The following is a 24,155-nucleotide window of genomic DNA, read 5'->3' on the forward strand; positions in this document are numbered from 1 at the left end:
TTTCAGATACAAGCAAGAAGTTATCAGCTTAAAGTGTGGGTTTCTTCATCACTAGTAATTCAAATATCAGTATTTATTTATAGGTAGTGTTGCTCTAGAAACCAAACTGCAAAGTGAAAAGGGAAGATGTTAAGCATTACTAATTTTGTAGATGTTAGAATATTAATCTTTGCAATAAAATGTAGTGCATAGCTGCATTTATATTTGGGGTGTGTAACTTAAGCCTAGCTAATACACTTTCCTCAGAAAGGACCTGGTTTGATCATAGAGTAGACACCAAACCGAAGAAGAAAAAGGTGAAGTTCCTACTTTATTGAGAGAAATATTGAAATATTTCATTTTTAATGTCTTATTCTGAAAACTCAAGCTCATTCCCATTCACTGAATTCCCCAAATCTGTGTTTCCATCCCTCTTTAACACTCAGGGTTCTCTCCTTTCAAATTTGATCAGTTGTAAAATTTTTTAGTTTGGTTGTTTTTTTTTCCCTCAAAACAAGTAATATATTGCTATGTCTATCTGTTGTGTACTTTCTGGAGTTTTCATGCTTTCTAGAATTTATTGTCAAAAATACTTGCACATTTTTCTTGCATGTATTAAGTTGTTTTTACTTACTAATTCTCATCTTAGTAATTACTTTAAGTTACCCCCAAGTTCTTAGTACTGTGAATACAAGTTTCTCTTTAAAAGCAGTATTCCATGATTTCCATTATGTGTGATTATGGATCAGAATAACCGTTGAATATAGAAGATCCTGTCCCGTTTTGAATTGAGAAGTACGTTGCATTTTACTGTTTTCTTTAAATTTGCTTTTTCCAAATTGAGAGGCATTCATTTCAAACCTTTGCTGTTCTTACAAAAAGACCAGTGTTTCTTCTTGCTCTACCACTAGTGACTTTGTATAATTATAAGTGGTTCATGTTAGATGTGAGGCCTTGCTAGGAGCATTTGGTTTTAGTTCTGGTCACTGGGAGAAGTGGACCAGTAGGGACAGTTCCCTCCTCCTCATTCCTTTATGAGACAAATAATTTTTCAGTGTCCCTTTTGTTGGCTTCAGGCACTCAGAGCAGTATATTACTGCTGCAGCAACTTGATATTATTACACCACTGCTCAAAATTACATGAGGAGCGCCTGAAGGTAATCAGATGTTACCCAGAAAAGTCCCTGGCTTGATATTACTGACCAAGAAAAAAACAGAAAGTATGAGTGTTACCCTAGCATTGCATGGAATGGAAATCATGGTAGACAGCTACACTATCTTCCTGGCTTCCTGCATTATGCAGTACTTTATTATTTCTCTCGGTAATCCTGAATAATCCTGCACTTCAGGTAAGTCTGTCTTTAACAGAAATACGGTTTCCGCATGAAAGACATGAACAGCAGAGACTTCACAAGTTTCCTTGATTGCCGCAGTGTTTCTTGTCAATCCCACATTTCAAAATGTGCTTTTTTCTTTACACTTGAGCATGTAGGTTGACCTTTCAAAACCTACTATTTTGTCATGTCTGCCTTATGTTGAAGAGACATTTGAAGTATTTTTTCTCTGTCATCAAGTCACCATTCCATTTATTTTTGAGAAAACTAAGGTCCTTCAGCTCCCCATGTAATGAGTTTTCTTTGGTCTTCAAATAATTTTGTCATATTGCTGTACTTAAAGTCTCCACATTTATAAATACTTACTATGTGTGGAGTCATTCACAGTCTGCCTTCACTATTTTAAGTATAATGAAGTGTATATTTGCAGAATATAATTATAGAAGTTTTGGAAATGAATGTTTAACTTTAGTTGGATATCTTTGTAGCAGAAATTTTCCCTGAAATTGATGCGTTTAAAAAAAAAAATCTGAAAGTGATTTAATTTTATTTATATAATATTTTAGTGAATTCCAAAAAATTATCTTAATACAAAACACCAATGCAACTTTGTTAAACAAATATATTATAAAATTTTAAATATATTATAGCATACCTTGAAATCTAGAAAATGTTAACTTTTCCTTCTTATATGTAAGAGCCGGGCCCAGAATGTACCTAGCAGGCACAGCAGTTCATGAAGTAGTTTCTGTGCTCTGCTTCTTTTTGGTATCTTCCTGAACTCCTGTGTGATTTTGTTTGGATCTGGGAACTTCTGGCAAGTGACCAGCAAACTTCCCCTGTCCAGCATACACATTCTTAAATATGATGGTCACAGGGCACATGACCCAGGTACGACTGCAGTAGCTCTTGGACTCTTGGACCTAGGCAGCTTCAGAAGGAGGATGCAGCTCTGCAAGTCTTGGGCTGGAGGCAGCGACAGGGTCCTCCTGCTGAAGCTGGGGCCTGCTGCAGGAGATGTGCAGTTGTTGAGGAATTCAAGTCCAAGTTGCTCAAGATCAATTGGAAGAGTTGTGGGATGATGTCAGCAGACTGCACAGCATCAGAGAGAGTGAGAAGGAGATTGACTGGATCTTCTCAGAGACCCTTCTCTTAACAGAGAAGGGGAATTGGTGACAAAGGACAAAGAAAATTCAGGTACCCAATACCTGCTTTGCCTCAGCCTTTACCAGTAAAACCAGCCTTCAGAAATCTCAGGCCCCTGAGACCAGAGGGAGTGTCTAGAGTGAGGAAGACTTCCCCAGCCTGGTACTCCTCCACCGAGGGAACACTTAAACAAACTGGATGTAAATAAGTTCATAGGGCCTGATGGGTTGCACCCACCTGTGCTGACAGACCTGGCTAATGTCATCGCAAGGTGACTCTTCATTCTCTTTGAATGGTTGTGTCAACTGGGAGAGGTTCCTGAAGACTGGAAGAGAGCACATATCACTTCAAGAAGGGTAAGAAAAAGATCCAGAGAACTACAGGCTGATCAGCCTGCATGATATGATGGAAAAAAAAATTCTCATGGAAACCATTTCCAAACGCATGAAGGATAAGAAGGTGATTGGGAGTTACCTGCATGGATTTATGAAGGGGAAATTGTGCTTATTGCTTATTACCTTATTGCCTTCTACAGTGAGGAGATTGGCTTGATGGATGGGAAGAGAACAATGAATGTTGTTGATACCAAGTAAAGCTTTTGATGCCCTCTTCCATAGTATCATTATAAGTGATAAAGGACAGGTTAGATAAGGAGGACATTGAGGTTAATTGAAAACCGGCTGAATAACCGGGTGAAGAGGGTTGTGATCAGTGAAACAAAGTCTAGTCAAAGACAAGTCACTAATGGGCTCAGTACTGGAGCCAATCATGTCCAATGTCTTCATTAATGACCTGGACAGTGGGGTAGAGTGTACCCTCAGCAAGTTGGCAGAGATCTGTACGAAGAGGAATTGCATGAATTTCAACAAGACCTGCATCTGGAGAGGAATAACCCCTGGCATCAGTACACACTGGAGGCAGGCAGTCTGGAAAGCAGCTGTGCTGAGAAGGGCCTTGGGGTACTGCTGGACAAACAGACCATGAACCAGCAATGCACCTACATGGCAAAAAAGTCCAGAAGTATCCTGGATTGCATTAGACGATGACTAGCACGTTAAGGGAGATGTCATTCCCCTCAGCGCTGGTAAAGTCACGTCAAGAAAGATAAGGGCTTTCTGGAGTGTGTCTAGCCCAGGGCCACAAAGAGGATTAAAGAGTCTGGAGCACCTCTCACATAAAGAGAGGTGAGAGAGTTGGGACTCTTCAGCCTGGAGAAGAGAAGGCTCGTGGGGATCTTACCAATGTATATAAATACCTGAATGTGTTTAAATAGCTGATGAGGCAGTGAAGAAGAGAGAAGCTAGACTTTTTCAGTAATACCCACAGGTGGGACAAGAAGTAGTGGGCACAAATTAAAAGACAGCAAATTCTGTCTGAAAACAAGAAAACACTTTTTTTTACTGTGATTGTTGTCAAATATTGGAATGGGTTGCGCGGAGAGGTTGTGTAGTCGCCATCCTTGGAGATACTCAGAACTCAAGCGGACACTGTTGTGGACATCCTGCTGTAGGTGGCCCTGCTTGAGCAAGGGATAGGACTAGATGATCTCAAGAGTTTCCTTCCAACTCAAACTATTCTGTGATTTTTATTTGACTCGTTCTAGCTTACTCTCAGCATAGCTGCCAGCAACTTGATTTTTATGGATTAAAGATATCTGGAAATGTTTTGTGTATATATTTAAACAGACCAATTCTCCACCGTGGTGGTTTCCCTGATTCCAATGATGAATTCAGTTCTAACAATTACAAGTCTTTCGTGTTACCACAGCCATATTATTGACTCTCTTCCTTACGAAGTTGCAGGTGTCTTGAAGTAAATATTTTTGAACCAACTTCCTTATTTCCAACTTGTGTGTTTGTAACACCAAATACTTCACTTAGGAGTAGGTTGTTTTAGCATTATCTCATTGATAAATGAAATCCCTCAAAAAAACAAGAGTGCTTTGAGCTGTAATATCCGGTGTTTCAGAACGGATCTCATTAAAATGGTATGTTTGGAAGGACCTTGTGAAATCATAATATCTACCTATTAAATAATCAATTTACTGTCTGAGATGACAAATTTTTCTAATCAAGGATGAATAAAATTATTATGACACAGAGGAAGATCTTCCTAAATAATTGGGTGAGGAATTATTATATTTTCTTAACTCAATTACTTAAAGCGACATACAAATATCAAAATGAATTTAAATTCAGGTTGCATTTATCTGGTTTATAGAACTTAAACATTTCTTTGACATAATTTGTTTTCTAGTTCAGTGAGTAAATGTTGTACTCAACCAATTGTAAAACAAGCTTTACAGAGTAATGATAATTCCTGCATAGTAGCTTAGGCTCCTGGCACAGCACAAACAATATTTTTCACAGCTACAGCTCTGGAGTTTTGGAATCTCTTTTAATCTTCTCATTCCTTCCTGACTTTGATGTAAGTTGTTTTTATGTAAAGCTCTAGTCTGATTTTCTCTTTAAGTTGGAGTGCTGTAAATTCCTTCACTTAGGTATTGAACAGTCTAAAAATGGTTAACATAGAAGAGGGAGATAATTTGGTTTTTCAAACAGAGTGTTTCTAAATTAAAAGCAAAGCAAAGAGCCGCTAAGATAGGGTACAGATTTAAATATATATTTTTTTTCCCACTTTGGTGCTTAAAACTGGTATTAAAAAAAAAAAAGTTGTACTTTAGAATACTGAAGAAACAATCATCAATTAGAAAATACTTTTATCATTTTTTAATTTCTTAATTTTCCATAGAAGTCCATAGTTTCCATAGTTGTATTTTCCATAAAATACAACTTCTAATCACAAACCAGAAATTATTTCAAGATCTCATTTAAAATTTTTAAACTACTTTCCAAATACTTTATCACTTTTTTATGTCTCTTAGCAAAAGGCATAGCAACTTGAGAGAATAGGAGATTGCTTCTTATAATTAAAAATTAAGGTGTTCATTATAAAAAATCTAAACGTAGTTGATAAATACCTTTAGAAGTGATTTTAAATTAAAAATATACTCCTGTGGATACACTTGAAAAAATGTGATTGACTCTGTGTAGAGGTTTGTTAGAAATAGAAACATTGAAGAATTTAGGTTGTAGTGTTTTACTTCTTGGTGTTGTTATGCCTGTTTAAGAACTTTTTTGATGTTTATTAAATACATTTGAAGAGTGCTATATAGTCTGGCTAGGTGATCTCTTTTAGCATTTTATAAATACAAAAGAAAAGTAAATAGGCTTTATTGGAAATCATGACTAAAATTAGAAAGCCAAGGTTGAGTGAAGGAATACTTCTGCATTAGCAAGGAGTTCCCAAGTGAATTCTTTTCCAAAACAGGGGATTAGGATCTTTTGTGTTGTGGGCCATGCTTCTGTGAAAGGCTTTAATGACATATGAGGTGTAGATTTTCACTTGTTTTCTGCACACTGCTTAATTTCTGGCCTTATTTCCTGAGAGTTTATTCAGGTTTAACATTTAATATAGAGGTGAATTTGTTATATATCAGCTACCATCATATATCCTCAAGGCCACGGTTAATAGGAGTGAAGAAATTGTACATTCAAGTCCTAATACTATATTACCAAAGTAGACAAGGTTTCATTGAGTACAAGGTGGATTTTCAATGTAGGAAATAGAATATCCAAACTGTAAGATTTCTAGGGATTAACAGAAAAAGTTTTGCAGCTGTGACACTTCCACAGTTACTGACAAAATCCCTATTAGCAGCACTTGTGTGGCGTTAGGTGGTTAAATGTCAAAGCCATCTTTAAATATTACCAAAAAGTTGGTTAAATACCCAATGGAAAACAATGACTGTATTTGGGCTGTGGATTTGTTGTAGACTTATAATTTTCACATCATGATTGTGGAGAAGAGTCCCCTGTCCCACAGCCGTGCAGTGGCTGCATGCTGTTGTGTTGTGGCAGTTTCTTCTCTCCCCAGTTGGAGAAAGCGAGCAGGTTCAATCTTTCTGGTTTTCTGGACATCTGTAAGGGTTAGGTGTATCAGCTTTGAGGAATGAGGCAAAGGAAAGCCTTGTTTATGTATTCCCAGGTAGCTCAGACTCAGGGCTAATTCAGCCTGCCTGATTGTTGGGCTGCTTTGAGGGAACATTGGGCACATGGAGAAGCAATCTCATAACTACTCAGAGTCTGCTTGTATGGCTACATTTAGGTGCCCAAGGAGCTATCGAGATGTCCATACACTGGGCACTGAGATGGGTGTCCTTGCTTTCCTCCTGCTTCCTGCTCTGGGTGTATCTGTCCCAGTTTCAGGCTGCTTTTAAGGCTTATGCAAGGGGATCTCAGTTTAGCCTGGCAAACGAGTTACATAAGCCTCATTAATCTTGTCCAATAACTGCAGTAGTTAAGGCTTTAAATCCAGCTTCCTACTTTCTCTAGAACTAGTTCCTGTTTTGAAATGTGATGATGTGTTTCGGGGACTGCTAATTAGCTGTTTCCCTTGAAAATTCCCACAGGATTATTTTAAGAACTTTTGCCTTCATTCTCGAGTGTGGGTTCTTTAAATTATCAATTCCATTTTGCAAATCATGTCAGTGTTCCTACATAACTCCACTCGATTTAATCCTAAAATAATCTGCAGTCTATTTTAGGCACCAGGATTAGTGGTCTTACTCTTCTATAATTAGGGATACATGAATAGATGGATGTAACACGAGAGGGCAGGGAGTTACAATATACATTTAGAGTTCTGCCATTGTGTATTGGGACTACAGCAGTGCCCAGAGGCTGCAGTCAGAGCACAAATGTACGCAAGGATGCACAGAGCTCTGCTTCTCAAGAGCTTTCAATCTAATGTGAGGCAAAACTTGTCAAGTCATTTTGATTAACTGAAAGGGCGAAGAAAGAGAAGAATGAAGAGATCAGTTGACTGTTCTTCAGCTAGGCGCTCAGCTGGGGGTTGCTGAAGCATATAATTTCTTGTTTATTTTATTTGTAATATTTTATTCTTTTTGCCCCTGACCAAGCAGTTGTTTGAATGGTTTTTGTGTGTATCATAGCTGGAGTTTGTCCTCAGGAAAAGAGGAAACTAGCCTGCTGTCCAAATTAGTTCAGGGCAAGCATTTCAGAAGTGAAGGGGATGGGCTGAAATATCAGTTATATTTCAATAACTTCTTATCCCACTGATTGCCAACAAAAATGGATGCAGCACAAAGGAAATAGCAAACAACTATTTTGCTTTTATTTTCCTTAGATATTATTCTAAGTAATCTTAGACAGCTGTTGACATGATTTATCCTTTCTTTATTTCATTATTCTTTTTTAATTTAGTGTAGGTGGTATTGCTTTTTTGATTTAAAGGAATTGCATGATGCCTGGAACATTTATTTATATTTTGAGTTGTTTTATAACCTCAGTATTTGCTCAGTAAACTCAACGAAAAAAAGGTAATGAATTTCACTTTAAATTTATTGTTTTTAGGTAATGTTTGTACAGAGAATGACACTATGCAGCTGGTCAATGCTTTTTTTTAATGTTGTAATCTCTGCACATCTGCTTGCAAAGGAGCAAGGGAACAGTTTTTTGGGCCTCTTGTGCCAGCTGTCTGCCCCATACACAGCCGTACAGCGATGAGTACGGCTCTCGCCGGGCTGCCAGCGCCCGCTTCTGACCAGGAGACTGGAGCCATAGCTCTGCTGAGCCCACTCTGTGAGCCCAAGAGGACACCGAGGTATTTTCACTTCTTTCTTGGCAGAAGGAAGGCTCAGAATCAAAACGTAAATATTTAGTCACAGGCTGACTCATGGTCTGCTCAAGGCAAGACCATAATGGGCTTATCAAAAAAAAATCTTCTAATTGTTTTAATTATGTTATCCTGAACAAAAAGATAAACTTTTTTCTCCTTTTACTATACTTTATATTTTACTTTTTTCCATACTGATGCAGGGAAACCACGGAGAAGCAGGAGTGCTTGCCAGCAGGCAGAGCTGTGTCTGTATCCCTAAAATTTAAATCTCTGTATCCGAAAAGCATTGCTACATTAGTGGCCTTAGACATATTTCTTTCTTAAAGTTTAGAATGGCGTTTGTAAGAAAAAGGAAGAGGACTCCTGTTTCTCTAGAAAAAGCTGATGCATCATTTCAGAAATACCTTTTTACCTATTTATTTTTGGTACAGTTGTAGTGATCGCTGCATTGGCTATAATGGTTCTTAAGACTAGGAAACAGGCTAATATCCACAGAACAGCTCAATCAGAAATGTTCATGCTATTGAAAGTGTGTTTACACTTATGAACCAGTAAAGAAAATAGTTCTTCTGCCTTTTACGCTGGCCATAAAAGTAGAAGAAAAACAAAAAATGCATGATGTGACTTAAAAAATAAGTAAATCTAGAAACATCTAACTTGAATTCTTAGAATTTTTGCCCCTCTCTGAAAGGGAAAATCTCAGTATTTTTATTTTGTATTTAATTTTTGGTATTTTCATTTACTTTTGATCCTCTAAAAATACAGATTTGTGACTATTCTAAATGTTTTATGTACACATGGCACAGATTGTAATGCTGGGATAAAAAGTAGGGCAAGTGTTTATTCTGTTTCAGTAGGTAAGTGTTCTGGTAATTAATAAATGACATTGAAAAATAACTGCCCCCCCCCCCCCTTTTTTATAACATATTTTTTCAGAAACCTTTTCAAGTCTCGACCTGACAATATGTCATAAATCACATTTTAGCTCATCTTGTAAATAAAGGCGAAATTGCCTTTCAAACATGTTGCGTGTCTTCCTGTGTAATTAACACCTCATTCACAGTTGTGTCTGCCAGTCAAAGCCCTGCCTTCTTTCCCGTGACACTTCCTTGATACTTTGTTTAGGCTGCTGTGATTTTAAGTGTCATCCTCAGGATGCTTTAAATAAGTCCAAACAGGAAAAGGAAGGTGCTTCAAGAAGTCAACAGTATAGATCATTATAACTCAGAGGAACTATTTTAAAAGTATGAAGCAATTTATATTTGTTTATTACTCACATCTTTATCTCAATCTGGTTTTCATGCTTTCTCGGAAAGTTTACTGTTTTTCAGGAAAGCTGGGAAATATTAATTTCCATCTGCCTTTCTGAGCTAAAAATCAGTCCAAAAGTCACACATCTCAACATTGGGATGTAAAATCTAAATAGGAATTTGGCATGAGGGGTGAAGGCCCAGAGATGCATACTCTGATATTTCACAAGCTTTTATTTCAGTGGCAGTGCTAGCTAGCAACAGGCTCTCTTTTTCATGTGTGTATGTACATACCTTTCCCAGTGTTGTGGCCTCTTATGCCAGGCTAGCTACGTGGTTACTCAGTGAATGAAATCCAGAACTGAACAACGTTAAAAAGTAATCTACTTTTTGGGGGGGTATCTGTAATCGAGATGAGTTGCTTGCTCTTGTTCATCACATGGCTGCACGGGTGATGTTACCAGCACACAGGGGACATGTCATGGGGTGGGTGGTGAGGGACAGGATAGCTTTGAAGCCAGTATAGGCACCTGGCGCCATATTTTGATTCTGAAAATTCACCCTGAGCTGCCCCAGTTGCAGCTCTGCATGTGCGAGTACTGGCAGGATTAAACAGCTCAGCACATAGCATACGTCTCAGCCAGTTAAGACCCAGGAATTCGGCACTCCAAATTTGCTGAGTTTTTTTTTCACGCTACCTTTAAAACACACTGACTGACTCATAAAGCCTTGGTGGCAGTGTACATGTTGTATGTCACAGCCCAGTGGGTAAAACATATCCCCACAGCCCTTGTTTGGTCCTTTCTTCAGCTTGAAAGGCTTCAAATCCCCCTGTCCTGCTCCTCAGAAGCACCCCTGACATCTAGGCAGTGGGTTACCCTGGTGAGGAAGGGATTTTCCACCCCTACTGCCATCCATCATTGTGTTTACCCTCAGTATAGTTTGAGATTAAAGAGAGGCAGAGCATGAGAGTGGTTTCCTACACATCAGGAGTTTCACCTGTGAAGACTGAGGCTGCGGTTTCCCTCTCTGTTCCTGAGATTTTACTTCTGCAGCTTGTGTGATGTCCTTTAATTAGATACAGAAGTAGGGTTAGATACAGGAATCATAACTTGAAGAAATATCCCCATGTGTTAAGTGTGAGCTGTCAGCAAGCATTTTCATTTTTTAAAAAATTTCACAAGCCACGTTTTCACCAGGACATCCCCCTAATGCTTTTTGTTAATTTACGTTTGCCATATGCAAGGGAATAAAATAGTCCTTATGGATATAATACTGTTTGTTTGTTTGTTTGTTTGTGTTTGTTTTTTTTTTTTTTTGAAATCAGATCTAGATATTAGTTGTTCTCAGCTGTTGTTTCTAAAAAATGTGCATCGGATTTCAGCTTGGCAATAAAGATTTAAATTACTGTAAATTTTTATGTTGATCTTCCTTTAAAAAAAAAAAAAATGTTTGTGTGAAAACAGCAGTTGTTCAACTGAGTGCTGTGCTTAAAAAAATTTCAATATTTGTATGTGCGTGTTTTTAGACTGAGTGGAAAGGCTCCTGTTAGCTTAAGTAGACTTATGGAACTTTAAGTTTTAATGCAAACGATATTGCATGTGTACTAGAAGGTGAATTGTTTTCGCGAATAAATCTCTGAATGTTTTCTGCTTGTTCTCACATCCCAGAGAAGTATATGGGTGTTTGTTAATTGGATTGTACTGCACATTTGTACTTAATGTACAAGTCAGGGTGACTACTGCTGCATCACAGTTCAGCATCACAAACTCTGGTATATTCAGAGAAAATACAATTTTACACATCATCAGTGTGCTCTGTTTATAGCACTATCGATGTGCATTCACATATGAGACATAGCTTTAAAATGTGACAGTAAATGTTACATTGATGCAAATATACTGTTTGTCATAATTATTAAAAACAATCCTAAAAGTACTATACATAGTTAGTGCAGTGAAGTATTCACTTTGGATAGTTTTTGAATGTCTTCCTACTAAATAAGACAATAAATCTTTCTTTTGAGCAAAATCCTTATTACAGGATCAGTCATTGGCAATAACATTTATTAACAACTGCTGCTCTTTTTTGTTTCCAGGGAAGACGAGGCAAGCCAGGCCTCCCTGGAAAACCAGGACCACCGGGACCTCCTGTGAGTAATAGCAAGGGGAATGGGAAATTTCCACCCCTCTCCTAGAACACAGAACTTTGATAACATTTTTATACCGTCTTACCTGATCATAGTTATAGTTGAAAACAGATGATCACTGTTTTCTCTGCTGTATCAAACAGCTGCTATACCCAGCCTTTTGATACAACAAAGAGAAAGGGACTGTGCCCACAAATATGGGAGACTACACGGAACAGTGCAGCAGCAAAAGAGCAAGATGCAAACTGCAGTGGGGGAAACAGAAATTATCTGGCATTTCAAAGAAAGACCGGCCGTGTATACTAAATGTGAATACTGTGCATTCATTCACTTTACAAAATGCGTGATGCTCTGTAGAAGAAGGGATAATTTCTGTCTCAGAGGGGGTAATTTGAAAGATGAAGGACTGTGTGAAGCATGTGCCAACTCTCTGAATGGTGGGGAGGATTATACCCGGCACTGGAATGAGCACTCAGCTGTGGTTCAGATGAGTTTACAGAAGAATTAAAAGATTAATACATGACTCTATGAAAGGATTTGTAGTATGAAACAGTAACGGTTTTAGCTCAGATCTAAGAGGTTTGGGATTTATTTTTTAAGAGATACATGATTTCAAATTTGAAATCAAGCATGAATCTGGTCTATTTTAGCCTATGATGAATGCAGTCATCTTCTGGTAGAGGAAGACATGATCACATTTGTAACATTTCATATATATTGTATTTGTAAAAATGCTATCATGCACGAATATAAAACAGACATTAATTTGTGGAATAAGTAAACTGCTGCTGCTTCACATTCATAGTATCAAGCAAGGATTTCACAATTCCTTTTTCTGCTTACCTGAAATAGATAAAGGTCAGCAGTTTACATCTCAAAATATTTGATTCATCTACTTAAAGCTCACAGCAAGAGAAAACTTCTAGGCTTATTTCTAGTGAAGAGAATGATGTTGCATTAAATAGAATGAATAAATTGAAATAGATGTCATTTACACTTATCTAAAACCAAAACCACATAAATGTTACAAATCACATTTATTTCCCTTTTGCTTTACAAGAAGTGTTCAGAAAGAAATTGATAATGGTGTTCATTTATCCTGCATAAAGCTAAGTAGTTAAATATCCCTCTATCTCCCTCTCCTCCCCTACATATAGTCACACTGAAGCCTTGTTTGTTTGAGTCTTTTGTACCCTTTGGATTACTAATGCTAAAATGATATTGCAGACTGGGGGTATCCGAACAGAGGAAGGGCATGATGCAGAATCCTTCTTAATACAAATGCCAAAAGTTACCTTGAAAATAAAAACATAGCAGAGACCTGATCTGCTTAACTTTTTGTGAACCAATGAAAAGTTGTTTCTCCATTACAGATTTCTGCTGTCATAGGTTTGCTGGCAGGTCAGACTTGGGAAGATGTATGATCTTTGACAGACATACCAGAAACCTTCAGTGGAAGCTAAATTGCATTTTTATTATTGAAGCCTATTTCAGATTTCCCTACAGCAATGCAAAGCTCAGCTTTGTCAGCATAGAAGCACCCATATGAAGAGCTCTGTGTGGGGACTGTACCCCAGAAAAGCATTCTTCAAGCAGTCATGGCCTAAATATTGGCTAAAGGTATTTGTTTCTGGTATAATTGTCTTGATGCAGTCCTTACTTTGGATACAGTATCTTGAATTCTTTTTCCAGTACTGACAAAATAGTATAGAAAAAGCATACTGTATAAGCAGTAATGCTTACTAATGTGTAGTACCTTCATAATTAAAGTGCTAAAGCTGGTACATACTGGCAAGTTTTTTACATGATTCATCGTTCCTCCCATCTTTCCCAAGGCTCAGAACATACTAAGTTTTGCTGAATGGTACTTCCAGTTACTAACAGTAACTCCACTTCTAATAGTAGTGGCAGCCTCCTCATCCATATGGATATATGATCAGCCTCTACTTCTGCTTCTGAAGTACAACAGAACAATCACACCTGTGGGCTGGTTGCTATAAGTTTGGCATATATACATTCAGTGTTTGGCTCATGCTTCAAAAGAATAAGAAAATTTTATTTCAGAAAAAGGATATTCAGTCATTAATTTTGAAGGTAGCTTGAGTACACACTGAGTGTTAACAAAATTACCTAATTTATTTATCAGTTTATGCCATGTGGCTGAGTACTTAATTTAGATATTAGGAGAACAGCCAGGTGTTTAGCAACAACCAAAAAAAAAAAAAAGCCGTAAGAAGGAAAGTTCTGCCTCCTTGAGGAAGTTAGCAAACAGATGAAAGGATGCAATGCTCAGGAGATTTGATATAAAGCACAGTTCTTAAGGGGAAGAAGGACTTACGAGACCACATGCTGAACAGTCAAAAGGTCTGTAAATTGGACATTGCTAAGGGGTGACATGAGTTTTGATCAATCAAAATAATTACTTTTCAGCTACTTCTGGCATTGCAGCAATTAAGGTTTTCTTTATATTCCCATCTGCCCCTACTCTGACTTCTCTAACACTTTCTCAATACCTCATTATTTTTTATTCTAGCCTGTTTTCTGGGGATTTTTTCCCATGTGAAATTGATGTTTGGAGTTAGTTTCCAGTCCCTTAACATCATCTGCACATCTTTGGTTAAAAACCCCCATTACTGTGTCAGAACTGTAGATCTCTTGACACGTGGTGATAAAACTACTCAGTTAAAGTGGGACTCCCTGTGCATCTCTTCCAGGCGTCCTTTCTTGTGTCACTTTTTCCCTTTGGAGCAAATCCTGTGCCCACAAAAGGCAAGGAGTCAATGAATATTTTTCCTGACTGGTTATAAGAACTATTTCCCTATGCTTACCCATATGATGATCTCTAGGTCCTTTGAGTATTTTTTTTTAAGGTTTATTAAACATTGTAGACTTTTAAAATGCACTGTTATTCCCTTCTGATTCAGAATTCATGGTTTGCATCCATGCTTTCTGATGTTGTTTTTGAGTACTGTTCTATTATATCACTGCTAGAGAGCTGAGATGTGTGCTCACACATTACACTCCAGTGCACAACAATTTATGCTGAAAACAAGGAATGCAAATAGTTTAAATAGAACAGCAGCTCCCTCTAGTGCTTTTGGATCGCTTCCTCCCTTTTAAAACTAAAGCTTCTGTTAAATCCACTATTCCTTTATTCCTCAGAACCATTCTGGATATTACAACTGTGAAATCAATCTCTGTACTCTTCAAATGTATTTCATACATTTTCTTGTCTGTACTTGCTTCTGAAGTCCTCTAAAAGAGATACTGTCTCTTTCACATATGGTCATTCCACACTGCATGGTTCTACGTTGAAATCAAAATGCTTTCATAAATGAAACAAAAAGAGATACTCTCATAGTAGGATGATACGAGGTTTTAAGTATTTTGATCTTTTTGTAGCATTTTGATCTTACTGTAGAACTGAACTGATAGTTTTCTTCTGCGGTAGCTGCTAACAAAAAACATCTACAGGATTTAGCAACACAGAAGGGGTTACCAGCAAAGCACAGGGTTTTTTTTTGTTTGTTTGTTTGTTTGTTTGTTTTTTATGTGTTTAATGCATAGATTTTCTAGTTCCAGCAACAGTATGTTATTCAATACTTAAAAGCACATGTATGGAAGATGTTTGACCTTAATATTTATATGCTCTTGGCCTAGTGATGCAGTGGCCCACTTCTGTAATCTTTACTTAGGCAAAATGCTTTTCTGGTCTAGGGCTGATAGGTAGGTGCATGGTTTTGTTCAGAGTTCTGTTAAGAGACAATCATTTGTGTTTCTACTTGTCCTGCTCCAAACTGCTTGATGTCTGGCACTGTTTTATGTATTATGGTCATTTGTGGGAGATATTGACACTGAAACAAGGTAGTACAGGCCACATCACAGATTTCATGATACCTGTCTAAGCTTCAAAAGAGTTTATTTTTTGATTTTTTGCCTTATTTCTGTAAATAGTACCAAAAAAAAAAAAAAAAAAAGAAAAAAGTAGTTTTTACTGGTTTCTCCATCAAGGGTTGGGAACAGTTAGGACTGGAAGAATTCCATTTCTCAGTAGTTCCCATTGCAGAAGAGCATCAAACTGTTTTAAAAATAAAGAGTGACAAGCCAGAGTTGTGCTACATACTTCAACTAGTAAAGCAGTGTTCTTTGGGGTGAGTCAGAGTAAGATTTCTGCTCAGTGTTACTGTTTGGCAGAAGGGCAATGCTGTCAGCACTGTTTTTAAAGGTGGGAAACATGAGGACTATATGATTTGGCCAAGTATCATCTTGTCCAACAAGCTGTATGTGTCAGAGCTGGCAAATCAACTTTGGGTCTCCTAAATCACAGGTTAATACACTGCAATCAAGATTATTCATCCTCTTGCATCTCTGCTGTTTTCTACCAACATATCCACAGTTATTGTTTGCAGCCCAAATGGATTTGCTTCAGATTTGCTATGTGAATTTTCCTTATGCAGGAAACTGAAGCATCGGCTTCTTTGTGTCAAGAACTAGTTCACCAGTTCCCTTTGCAAGGGGCTGAACTTCCTATCTTTATCAATGTAATCAATCTTTTTTCGAAGATTAGCTTAAAGTCTCCTTAAAGTCTTAAATTAAAATAAGGTTTCTTTTTCATTAATGTTCCATATGAAGCAATGGAGAAGTTCACTGGCTACTTGAGTTTCTACATTTAATTCCGTATACTTGGAATTGGTTTCATTTTATTCAGTACATATACCAGTGCCACCAGCCTACTTATCTTAAGTATCCAGCAGTTTGCCTTGGAAATCTCATTTCCTCTGCCTTGGGAAATACTGTCATTCTACCAATATTTTGAAAGTGAATGAATGTTATCAGTTAATTACAATAAACAGAAAATCAAAAGTAATGGTAAGTGAAAATTGTCAGTAGCATTTCTGGTATTGTTGGACATTCTGATGCTTTTTAGAAGAACATTGGAAATGCTTACATGATAGGATGGAAATGGCTGGCAATGATTGGTCATATTGTTTGTTTCTGTGCGTTTAAGTTTTTAAATTCCGTATCAAAATGTATTTTAATGTATTCTATTGTGGCAGGCCATCATGCCTTCATCGTGCTTTCTTTTTGGAATAGTTATACAATATTATACATCTGCACTGATGGGTTTCATGTTCTTTTTCCATTATAGTAATCAGAAGAGCAGTATTTTACTTCAATGGGTAGGCACAGATCTGAAATGGATGAATAAAGTGATTACACTGAGTCCCTTTCAGCACTGTGTTCTCAGAAACGGCCTGTTCTTGAGGTGCAACCAGTGCATTTCACTTGTTACACATTTTAGTATGCAGACTGTGAGATTGGGTAGACTTTTTCAGCAGTCTTGTCCTAACAGAAATGCAGACAAACTAGAAAAGTTAAGGAAGAAAAATACATTATAAACCCCAGTAGTTTCACAATTTGTAGCTATTTTCTTTTAAACACCTGTATTTCTATTCCTACCTTGACTATAGAAGTAACATCTGAAACCTGCTTGTGATTTTGGAAAATAATCAGGATGTTTTCAGTTCTTTTCTTATTCATACACATGTATTCTCTGTGTGCTTCAGTTACCTCAATTACATGACTTGATATGCAATATTTAAAAAAAAAAAAAAAAAAGGAAACCCTGCTCAAGTGAGCTTTTGATTGGTATTTGCAGAGGAGCAAGTTTGACAAATATCCAAAGTCGCAGATGTGCAAAATTCTTATTCAAAAGACAGAAATTGCCTGTACAGTAATTCTTCAACTTCTGTTAAATTTCATTGCTTGTGCACTTGCAAACCAATAATACTAGTTTTTTTATTGCCTGTAGAGACTTCAGAGTGGATTATGCAGCTATATTAGTGGGGAGAAATAATGTGGAAAGGAAGAAAAAGGCTAGAGTTTAGGAAGACACCCTTGAATAAAAGTATTTTCTTTTGCTGTACAAAATTGTATTCTTTTCATTCATTTTATTATAGAAAGACAGATGGAATACTTACATTTATGTCAATTTTTGAAAATGGGAAGACTAAAACAGAGAAATGGCTTGCCTCTAGTAACACAAAGCCTGTGACGTAGTCAAGAATCCAACCCAAGTTCCCTAAATTCCCCTCAGCTGCCTTAGTCACAAGACAGTTCTGGGGTTTCTTGAGGTTATGTCATTTTCTCAAAACAGTGACATATAGAAAGGCTTTCAGTGTTGTCCAAAATGATTTATTTGATGTACAAATAATATCTGAGAGGTCAGGTTTGGTGGCAGATAGAGCATCTGATCCTTCCTGGATTGTCTTATTGCAGTGGTTTCATTTTTACTGGTTTTCCACTGGGGGGGCGGGAAGTAAAGGAAACAACATGGTGGCAAATGAGAAAGGAGGATAAATTCTGATTTTTTGACTGCTTGCCATATTACAGAGTCCTTTCTAAAACAACAGTCTTGAAGTTGAGACGTAATAAGTATGCAATGTCATCATGGTTCAGTCCCAATTCTGAATTGTCATCTTTAATATGGATATCAGAGTAGAAATTCTGCCATTAACTGTAGAAATCAGAATTGAGAGAGCATCTCAGTCAAAACATCATGGATATATTTATCTTATTTTTCATTCTAAATTTAAAGTGACAATTCACTTCCAAAATGAAATGAACAGAAAAAATTATGGGCTTGTGTTTCTTCTGATGTTGGGGAACAAAGAGGGAGTGAGGCAAGATGTGATGTTTGATGTGGTATATACAGTAGAAGTAACTGATATATCATTATTACTGGTTGGCAGTAAAACTTTCATCAGTATTTACGCAGTTGAATACATGACATTTTAGTATTTTCCTTGGATCTCTAGGTGACATCTATCAATGGGCAGTTTTTTCAACTTTCCTAAGAATACTCTGTAGTCTTGGTGTTGCACTGCATGAATTTGGCAGCAGTTCTTGTTAAGGAAGTCTTATCTGGACTTTTCATAGTGGAAAACAATAGTATTTTCATCTGGACAAATTTCCGTCCGTGTGTGAGAAGTAATTTTGACTTCTGTAATAGTTTTACGTGTCCTTTAGCTTGAAAATGGGGGAAATTTTCAATAGATTCTTATTCTGAAAGTGCAGAAAGCTACTTTCCTATGTATGTGTGTGTGTGTAATAACAGCGCTTATAAAACAATTCACAAAGACCTTATGCAAAATGAAAATGTGTGATTAAAATCTCTGACTAATGTCTAATCTCTGACATAGAATCTCTAACTGATAAACAGACTCCATTTTCTCAGGGAACAACCCTTTTCAAAACTGAAGAGAATTCACTTTTATAAAGCAATCTTTAGGGAGCATGTGTGCCAGCTACATTTTTCCTACAAACATAAAAGTTGCAAGCTCCTGTAAATTGTCTGTAATGGTGGGGGGGGGAGGGGAAAGAAACAAAAAAAAAAAAAAAAGAAAAAAGGGGGTGGGAGGGAAGAGTTGCCTTTGTGCTGTCTCTGTTAAATGCAGTTAATTCAGACCAGGTGACTTGAAAAAGTGATTTTGTATCTTACTCATGTAGTCAAATGTTCCCTACAGCCACCACAAGTGTCTGTAGTTCATATTGCCTGATGTGGAGAGTTACTATGCTAATTTGTAAATGTACCTAACTTTTAGTTCACAAAATCTTTAGTCAACTTCTTGTGCTCTGCCCTGATTCACAACACTTAAAAATTTTATTGAGGGCCTGTTCTGTGTTATTTTTTTAATCTCTCCTTCCTAAGCCTTCATTTAAGTAAGAAGTATGCTCTCCTTTGCTGAAATTCTTGATGGAAGGTGTCTGTATAAATCTAAACTTCCATACCTCATAAAACCAGAAAGTTGGTCTTTCAGAGAACTCTGGCATTCCTCAGTTTCACTTTCAGTGCTCTAAGTTAAAAAATCTGCCTGTTTACTCACACTAGGAGCTGCTTCTACATCAAAACTTGTGCTTTGAGTTAGTGAAAAGAAGTTTTAAAATGCTGCGGAATGAAAATTGAGCTCATACTAGAAGAGATTCCTATTAAAGTTGATATGAATGTCATCTCTGCCTTCTCTGGCAGACTGATTTGCTACGAAAAAAGTTGCCAGTTTTCAAAACTCAAGGATTTTGAAACTGACTGTGCTTCTCCATGTGCCCAGAAAAAAAGATATAATGATCCAACAGAAAATAATTTACTGTATAATCAAATAAAAATCTAAGTCCCAGTACTCTTTGAATGCAGGTTTGTAAACATAACATTAGATAAATTAAAATGATTTTCTGATACATGTTTTTCCTTACAGGGTCCTTCTGGACTAAAAGGAATTCTGGATTCATTGAACAAGCATTATAATGAGGTATGGGGTTTTGAGTGTCCGTCTGTCTGTGTCTGTGTGTTTATGGCTAAGAAGCATTTAAAATAGAAGTGACCACAGTTTTGATCCCTGCAAACCATGTTCCAAATTCATCCAACAGGTAGATCCTTCCCTATTCCCTTTTTGCACTCCTGTATAGACTCAGTCCACAGTCTGGTTGCACACCTACTGTGTCATCTGTCCTGCTGCCATACATCTTATGTATGCCTCTTGTACTCCCATACTCTTTCCTTCTGTAACTCAAAATGGAGGTAGGTGGACCACCCAGCTGTTAGCGGAAAGCCCCAGCTCCCCATTTCTAATCCTAATTGCTCTAAATCATACTTGACATTTCTTCTTTCTCTCTCAAACCTGTCATGATCCTAAGAATAGAATAGAAAGACAAGGAGGTATAATTAAAAAAGGTCTACCGGAGATCTGTAAGAATTCTCCCTACGTGTATATTATATACTAATAAGAATATTGTCTTAATAATATAACATTTTGCGGCTATAAGCACTTGCCAGAAAAAAGTTAAAATTGCGTACTAGTGCTACAAGTGACAGAGCTGCCATTCTCTTTTAAATTCTGAGTATAGATTTTTCAGATCATTTATGCAGTTGTTGTGTCTGCTATTGTAAGGCATTGTGATACAAAGATCACACAAGTTTTCTTAATTGATGCTGAAGTGAGTGCATAATTTATCTGAATAGAAAAAATCGCATTTTATTCAGAGATGTATGAAGCATTACAGGAATATTTGCTTAATACAGAGGTTACTGTGTGCTTCCTGCCTTATGTCACATAGATCAAACCTGGAAGACATCCTCCTCTTTTAATAATAAAATGCATAATTATGAAGAGAAGGTGAAATCAGACTATTTTTATTGTATAACATATTGAGATGAGTAATAAAACCAATTTTTTAAAAAAGGTTCTGGAGTGAAATTCAGAGCAAACAAATCTTTCTGGTTGCTTTTATCATTGGCATGTTTTCTCTGATATTTCTGATATTTAATCCATTCCAAATCGGTATTTCAACTTAGGGCATGGGTTAGGAATTAAGTAAGGTTTTATGTCCTGGATATTTTTATACCTGGAAAAATATTTTCTGTTTTTGGTCTGCCATTTTGTGTATATGCGTTGAAGTTTTATATGTTCTGTATTTATACCTTGTATTTATTACCAATTTATTCTGTCTTCATGCCAAAGACAACTTTCACTGATACCAGTCCTGTTTTCCTTATCAATACTATATTTGTTGTAACTCATTTCCCACCTCTGGACTACTAATCTTTTCTACCCTGAGGGTCCCTTTAAGGTTAATTCTACAACAGGGAAAACAAACATTGGGGATCTTCAGGAACTGGCAAGCATCTGTCTCCAGGAATCTCATTTCTTATCATTGTACAGCTCTAGGAGTTCCTAAGGTGTATTGTATTTCCTAATTAACAATCTTCTGGAAAAATATAGATCAGCTGCTCTGTCTCTAAATTAATTGTCTTATAAACCCTGTACAGCTTACCAACTTTCCTCTTCCTTCAGCTGTCTGAAGATTTTAATGACTCTGTCATGAGCAATTAGCTGTTCAACAAGGAAATGTTAAGGTTTTGTTTCAGGTGAGAGAGATGATGGCTTTTTGATTCAAGTAGCAGGTTTTAAATACACCAAGTTTCTGTAACTACATGTTCAGATCTTGCCTGAGTCAACCTAAGTCGCTGACTGCTACAGCAAACGTATTAGTTTCTAGACTGTTTACAATGGGAATGGGACATTTCCATCAAGAACAAGACAAAAACATCAAAGAAGTCATCAAAGACAGCTTGTCTGCTTTGCCATTGATTATTCATTTAGGCAGATATATGCAGTATTAAATTTTCTTTGTAACACACTGTTGCATAGTGTGATCAGTGCTGATTTTGTTTGGTGCACCTTGGAGATACCAAGCAATCTTTCACGTTCCAGTATGTAATTTTGAATGTGCTTTGTTTATTAGCATTTTTAAGATGATATTTCAGTGATATTTTGTGGATTTTGAGATTCCTTACACCACAGGAAAATTTTATTGTTTTCCAACTTTTCGTGCATATTCTCAAGGATCTCAAAAGCTCTTATTTCTGTTTGTGTTCTTGGAGTGTTTAAATTGTGACCGCATTTTTGTTGCTATAGAGATTTTAATATCAGATTATTCTGAGGGTAGTAGTACAGTTTCTTTGTGTTGGTGTTTCTAGGAGTTATGATAAACACTGCTGCCGAGATAGGTGTGAGGTCACCGAGAGATGATCTTAAGACCCATCATAATTTAATAATATCTTTTCATTATCTTGTCATTTCTCTATTTTTTAGCAGATTATTCTGTTCTTAAGCCTTCTGTAATACTTCTGATTTCTCTTTGGTATCAATGAGTTGCCATGATTGCACAGTGTACTTGTATAATTTGTTGCAACTAATCTTTCTCTGGCTCTGTATCAAATCAGCGTATTGCATAAGGAGGCCAGAGTCCAAGTTTTCAAGAGTATAATTTATTTGACCAATGCATATAGAAAAAGAGAGCACTATAAATAAACTTGCTGATTTGTAGCAGCAAATTGTGGTGAATGGCAAACCAAAAACATCAGTCTTTCTTTAATAAAGGTGAGAGGAACCTGCCGGGGATAAGTAGAGGCATTGATCCTAAATGGGGTGGGAGATGGTAGCAGAGTGTTTCTTCCTTTCTTCCCTCTTTGTTCTTCTTTTGTGCCTGTTCTTGCAAAGCATACAACTACTTTTATATTCCTTCTTGTTATGTCTTTTGTGCTTTCACTGTAAATTAGATGTTTTGTATATATTTGATACATGCGTTTTGTTCTCTTTGTTATGCCAAAAACTGGTTCTGCCCTGCTCTGTAGGTTATGTTTCTTTGGTGACTGGTAAACGATGATTCATGATTTATATTTATATGCTCTCGAGCCTCTGTTATCATCCTTTGCTTGGGCTTTCAAGGCCTCTCTTTGTCATCTTTGTTACTTAACATTTTACCGTATTTAGGTATAAGGTCACTTCAGTCAACCCTGCTTCTAAACATCTTTGGAAAGGGCATACAGATCAATTTAATCTGAAATGTTCTCCTACATGTAAAAATAAAAATGAAACTACAAAACAAAGTAACTGGAACTACATCACAGTCTGCTCAGGAAATTTTCCAGAATTATGAGTTGATTTGTGAATATTTCATTATTACTTTCCTAAGACATTTTTCCTTGGCATATTTTTCTTGCATTTTGTTATAAAGAGTGAATGACCTATAAATATGCAGAGAGCATAAAAGTAATTATTTTGTCTAATACCCTTTTTTTCTCTATATATGCAAAAGATGCACAACTCAGAATAAATCAAATTTTAGAGCATACTCCTTATTTAATGGCAGACACCTAGGTTGTTCTCAGTCAAGCAGTAGTCAGCTTCTTCTTAGCAATACTCAGGTTCCCTTCATTGAAAATCCGTCTCTTGCTCTGGAGCTGATTTCAATAATTAGGTTGGTAATAGCACTACGAACCCTAAACACTGTAGAAGATCCTTCAGGACTTTAACGTTTATAAAATATCTGAATTTTATTCAAGTCATATTCAGTATCGACTTTTAAAAAATATTAAGGGTTTAAATGCCATTTCTAATCATGATGATACTTCCTCTTTTTACAGACATGGAAACCAGAAAATGACAAGGGGAATTGATTTGCTTGGTGTTCCCATTCAACCCAGTGGCAGATGTTTTAGGGTTTGGACTCATTTGATCCAAATTCATGCTAATTTTTCCGGGCCACTGTTTTTCTTGCTATTTCCATTGTCATTAAAAGAAAATATGTTCCCCATAAGTAGTCTGAGCCTGGCTTTGTGAAGAGGAAACCATTTATTTTTTACTATATTGTGTCTTTACCTTGCACAGAGTAGATAGATGTAGTTCAATAGTACCTCAGCAAGCATACAACCTGAAGCCGTGGTCCTTAAATCTGTTTTCTTTGAGAAGCAATATGAGGAAACCTGTTGATCTTACTCATTCCCTCTCCTTTTGTCTCAATGCTGTAGTAGAATTATTTTAGTACTACTCAAAAGTAAAAGGCTTGCGTTTTTGCCATAGTGATTTTTATTGTTCTTTTCTAACATACTTGAGAAGTGTACTGTAAAAATTAGCATATTCTTATGTTCTTTGCATTGATATGAGGAAAGAAAACACAGATTTGCATAGCAATGTTCAGCAAAGACATTTGCCTTTTATGCTTTTGTACGTGTTCTGCAATTGTGAATGGAATATGAAT

The 24,155-nt window shown here is 36.7% G+C and overlaps 1 protein-coding gene across 1 annotated transcript in view; it reads left to right on the forward strand.

Moving 5' to 3' along the window:
* Positions 1-24,155, forward strand: part of COL19A1 (collagen type XIX alpha 1 chain) — a 192,935-nt gene that overhangs the window by 117,395 nt on the left and 51,385 nt on the right. Inside the window, exons 15-16 of the mRNA XM_050709490.1 lie at positions 11,508-11,561; positions 19,811-19,864. Of these exons, the coding sequence (XP_050565447.1) occupies positions 11,508-11,561; positions 19,811-19,864 (108 nt within the window). The remainder of the gene's footprint in view (positions 1-11,507; positions 11,562-19,810; positions 19,865-24,155) is intronic.

Source organism: Cygnus atratus, chromosome 3 (assembly GCF_013377495.2).
Source record: "Cygnus atratus isolate AKBS03 ecotype Queensland, Australia chromosome 3, CAtr_DNAZoo_HiC_assembly, whole genome shotgun sequence".
In the NCBI taxonomy this organism is placed as follows: domain Eukaryota; kingdom Metazoa; phylum Chordata; class Aves; order Anseriformes; family Anatidae; genus Cygnus; species Cygnus atratus.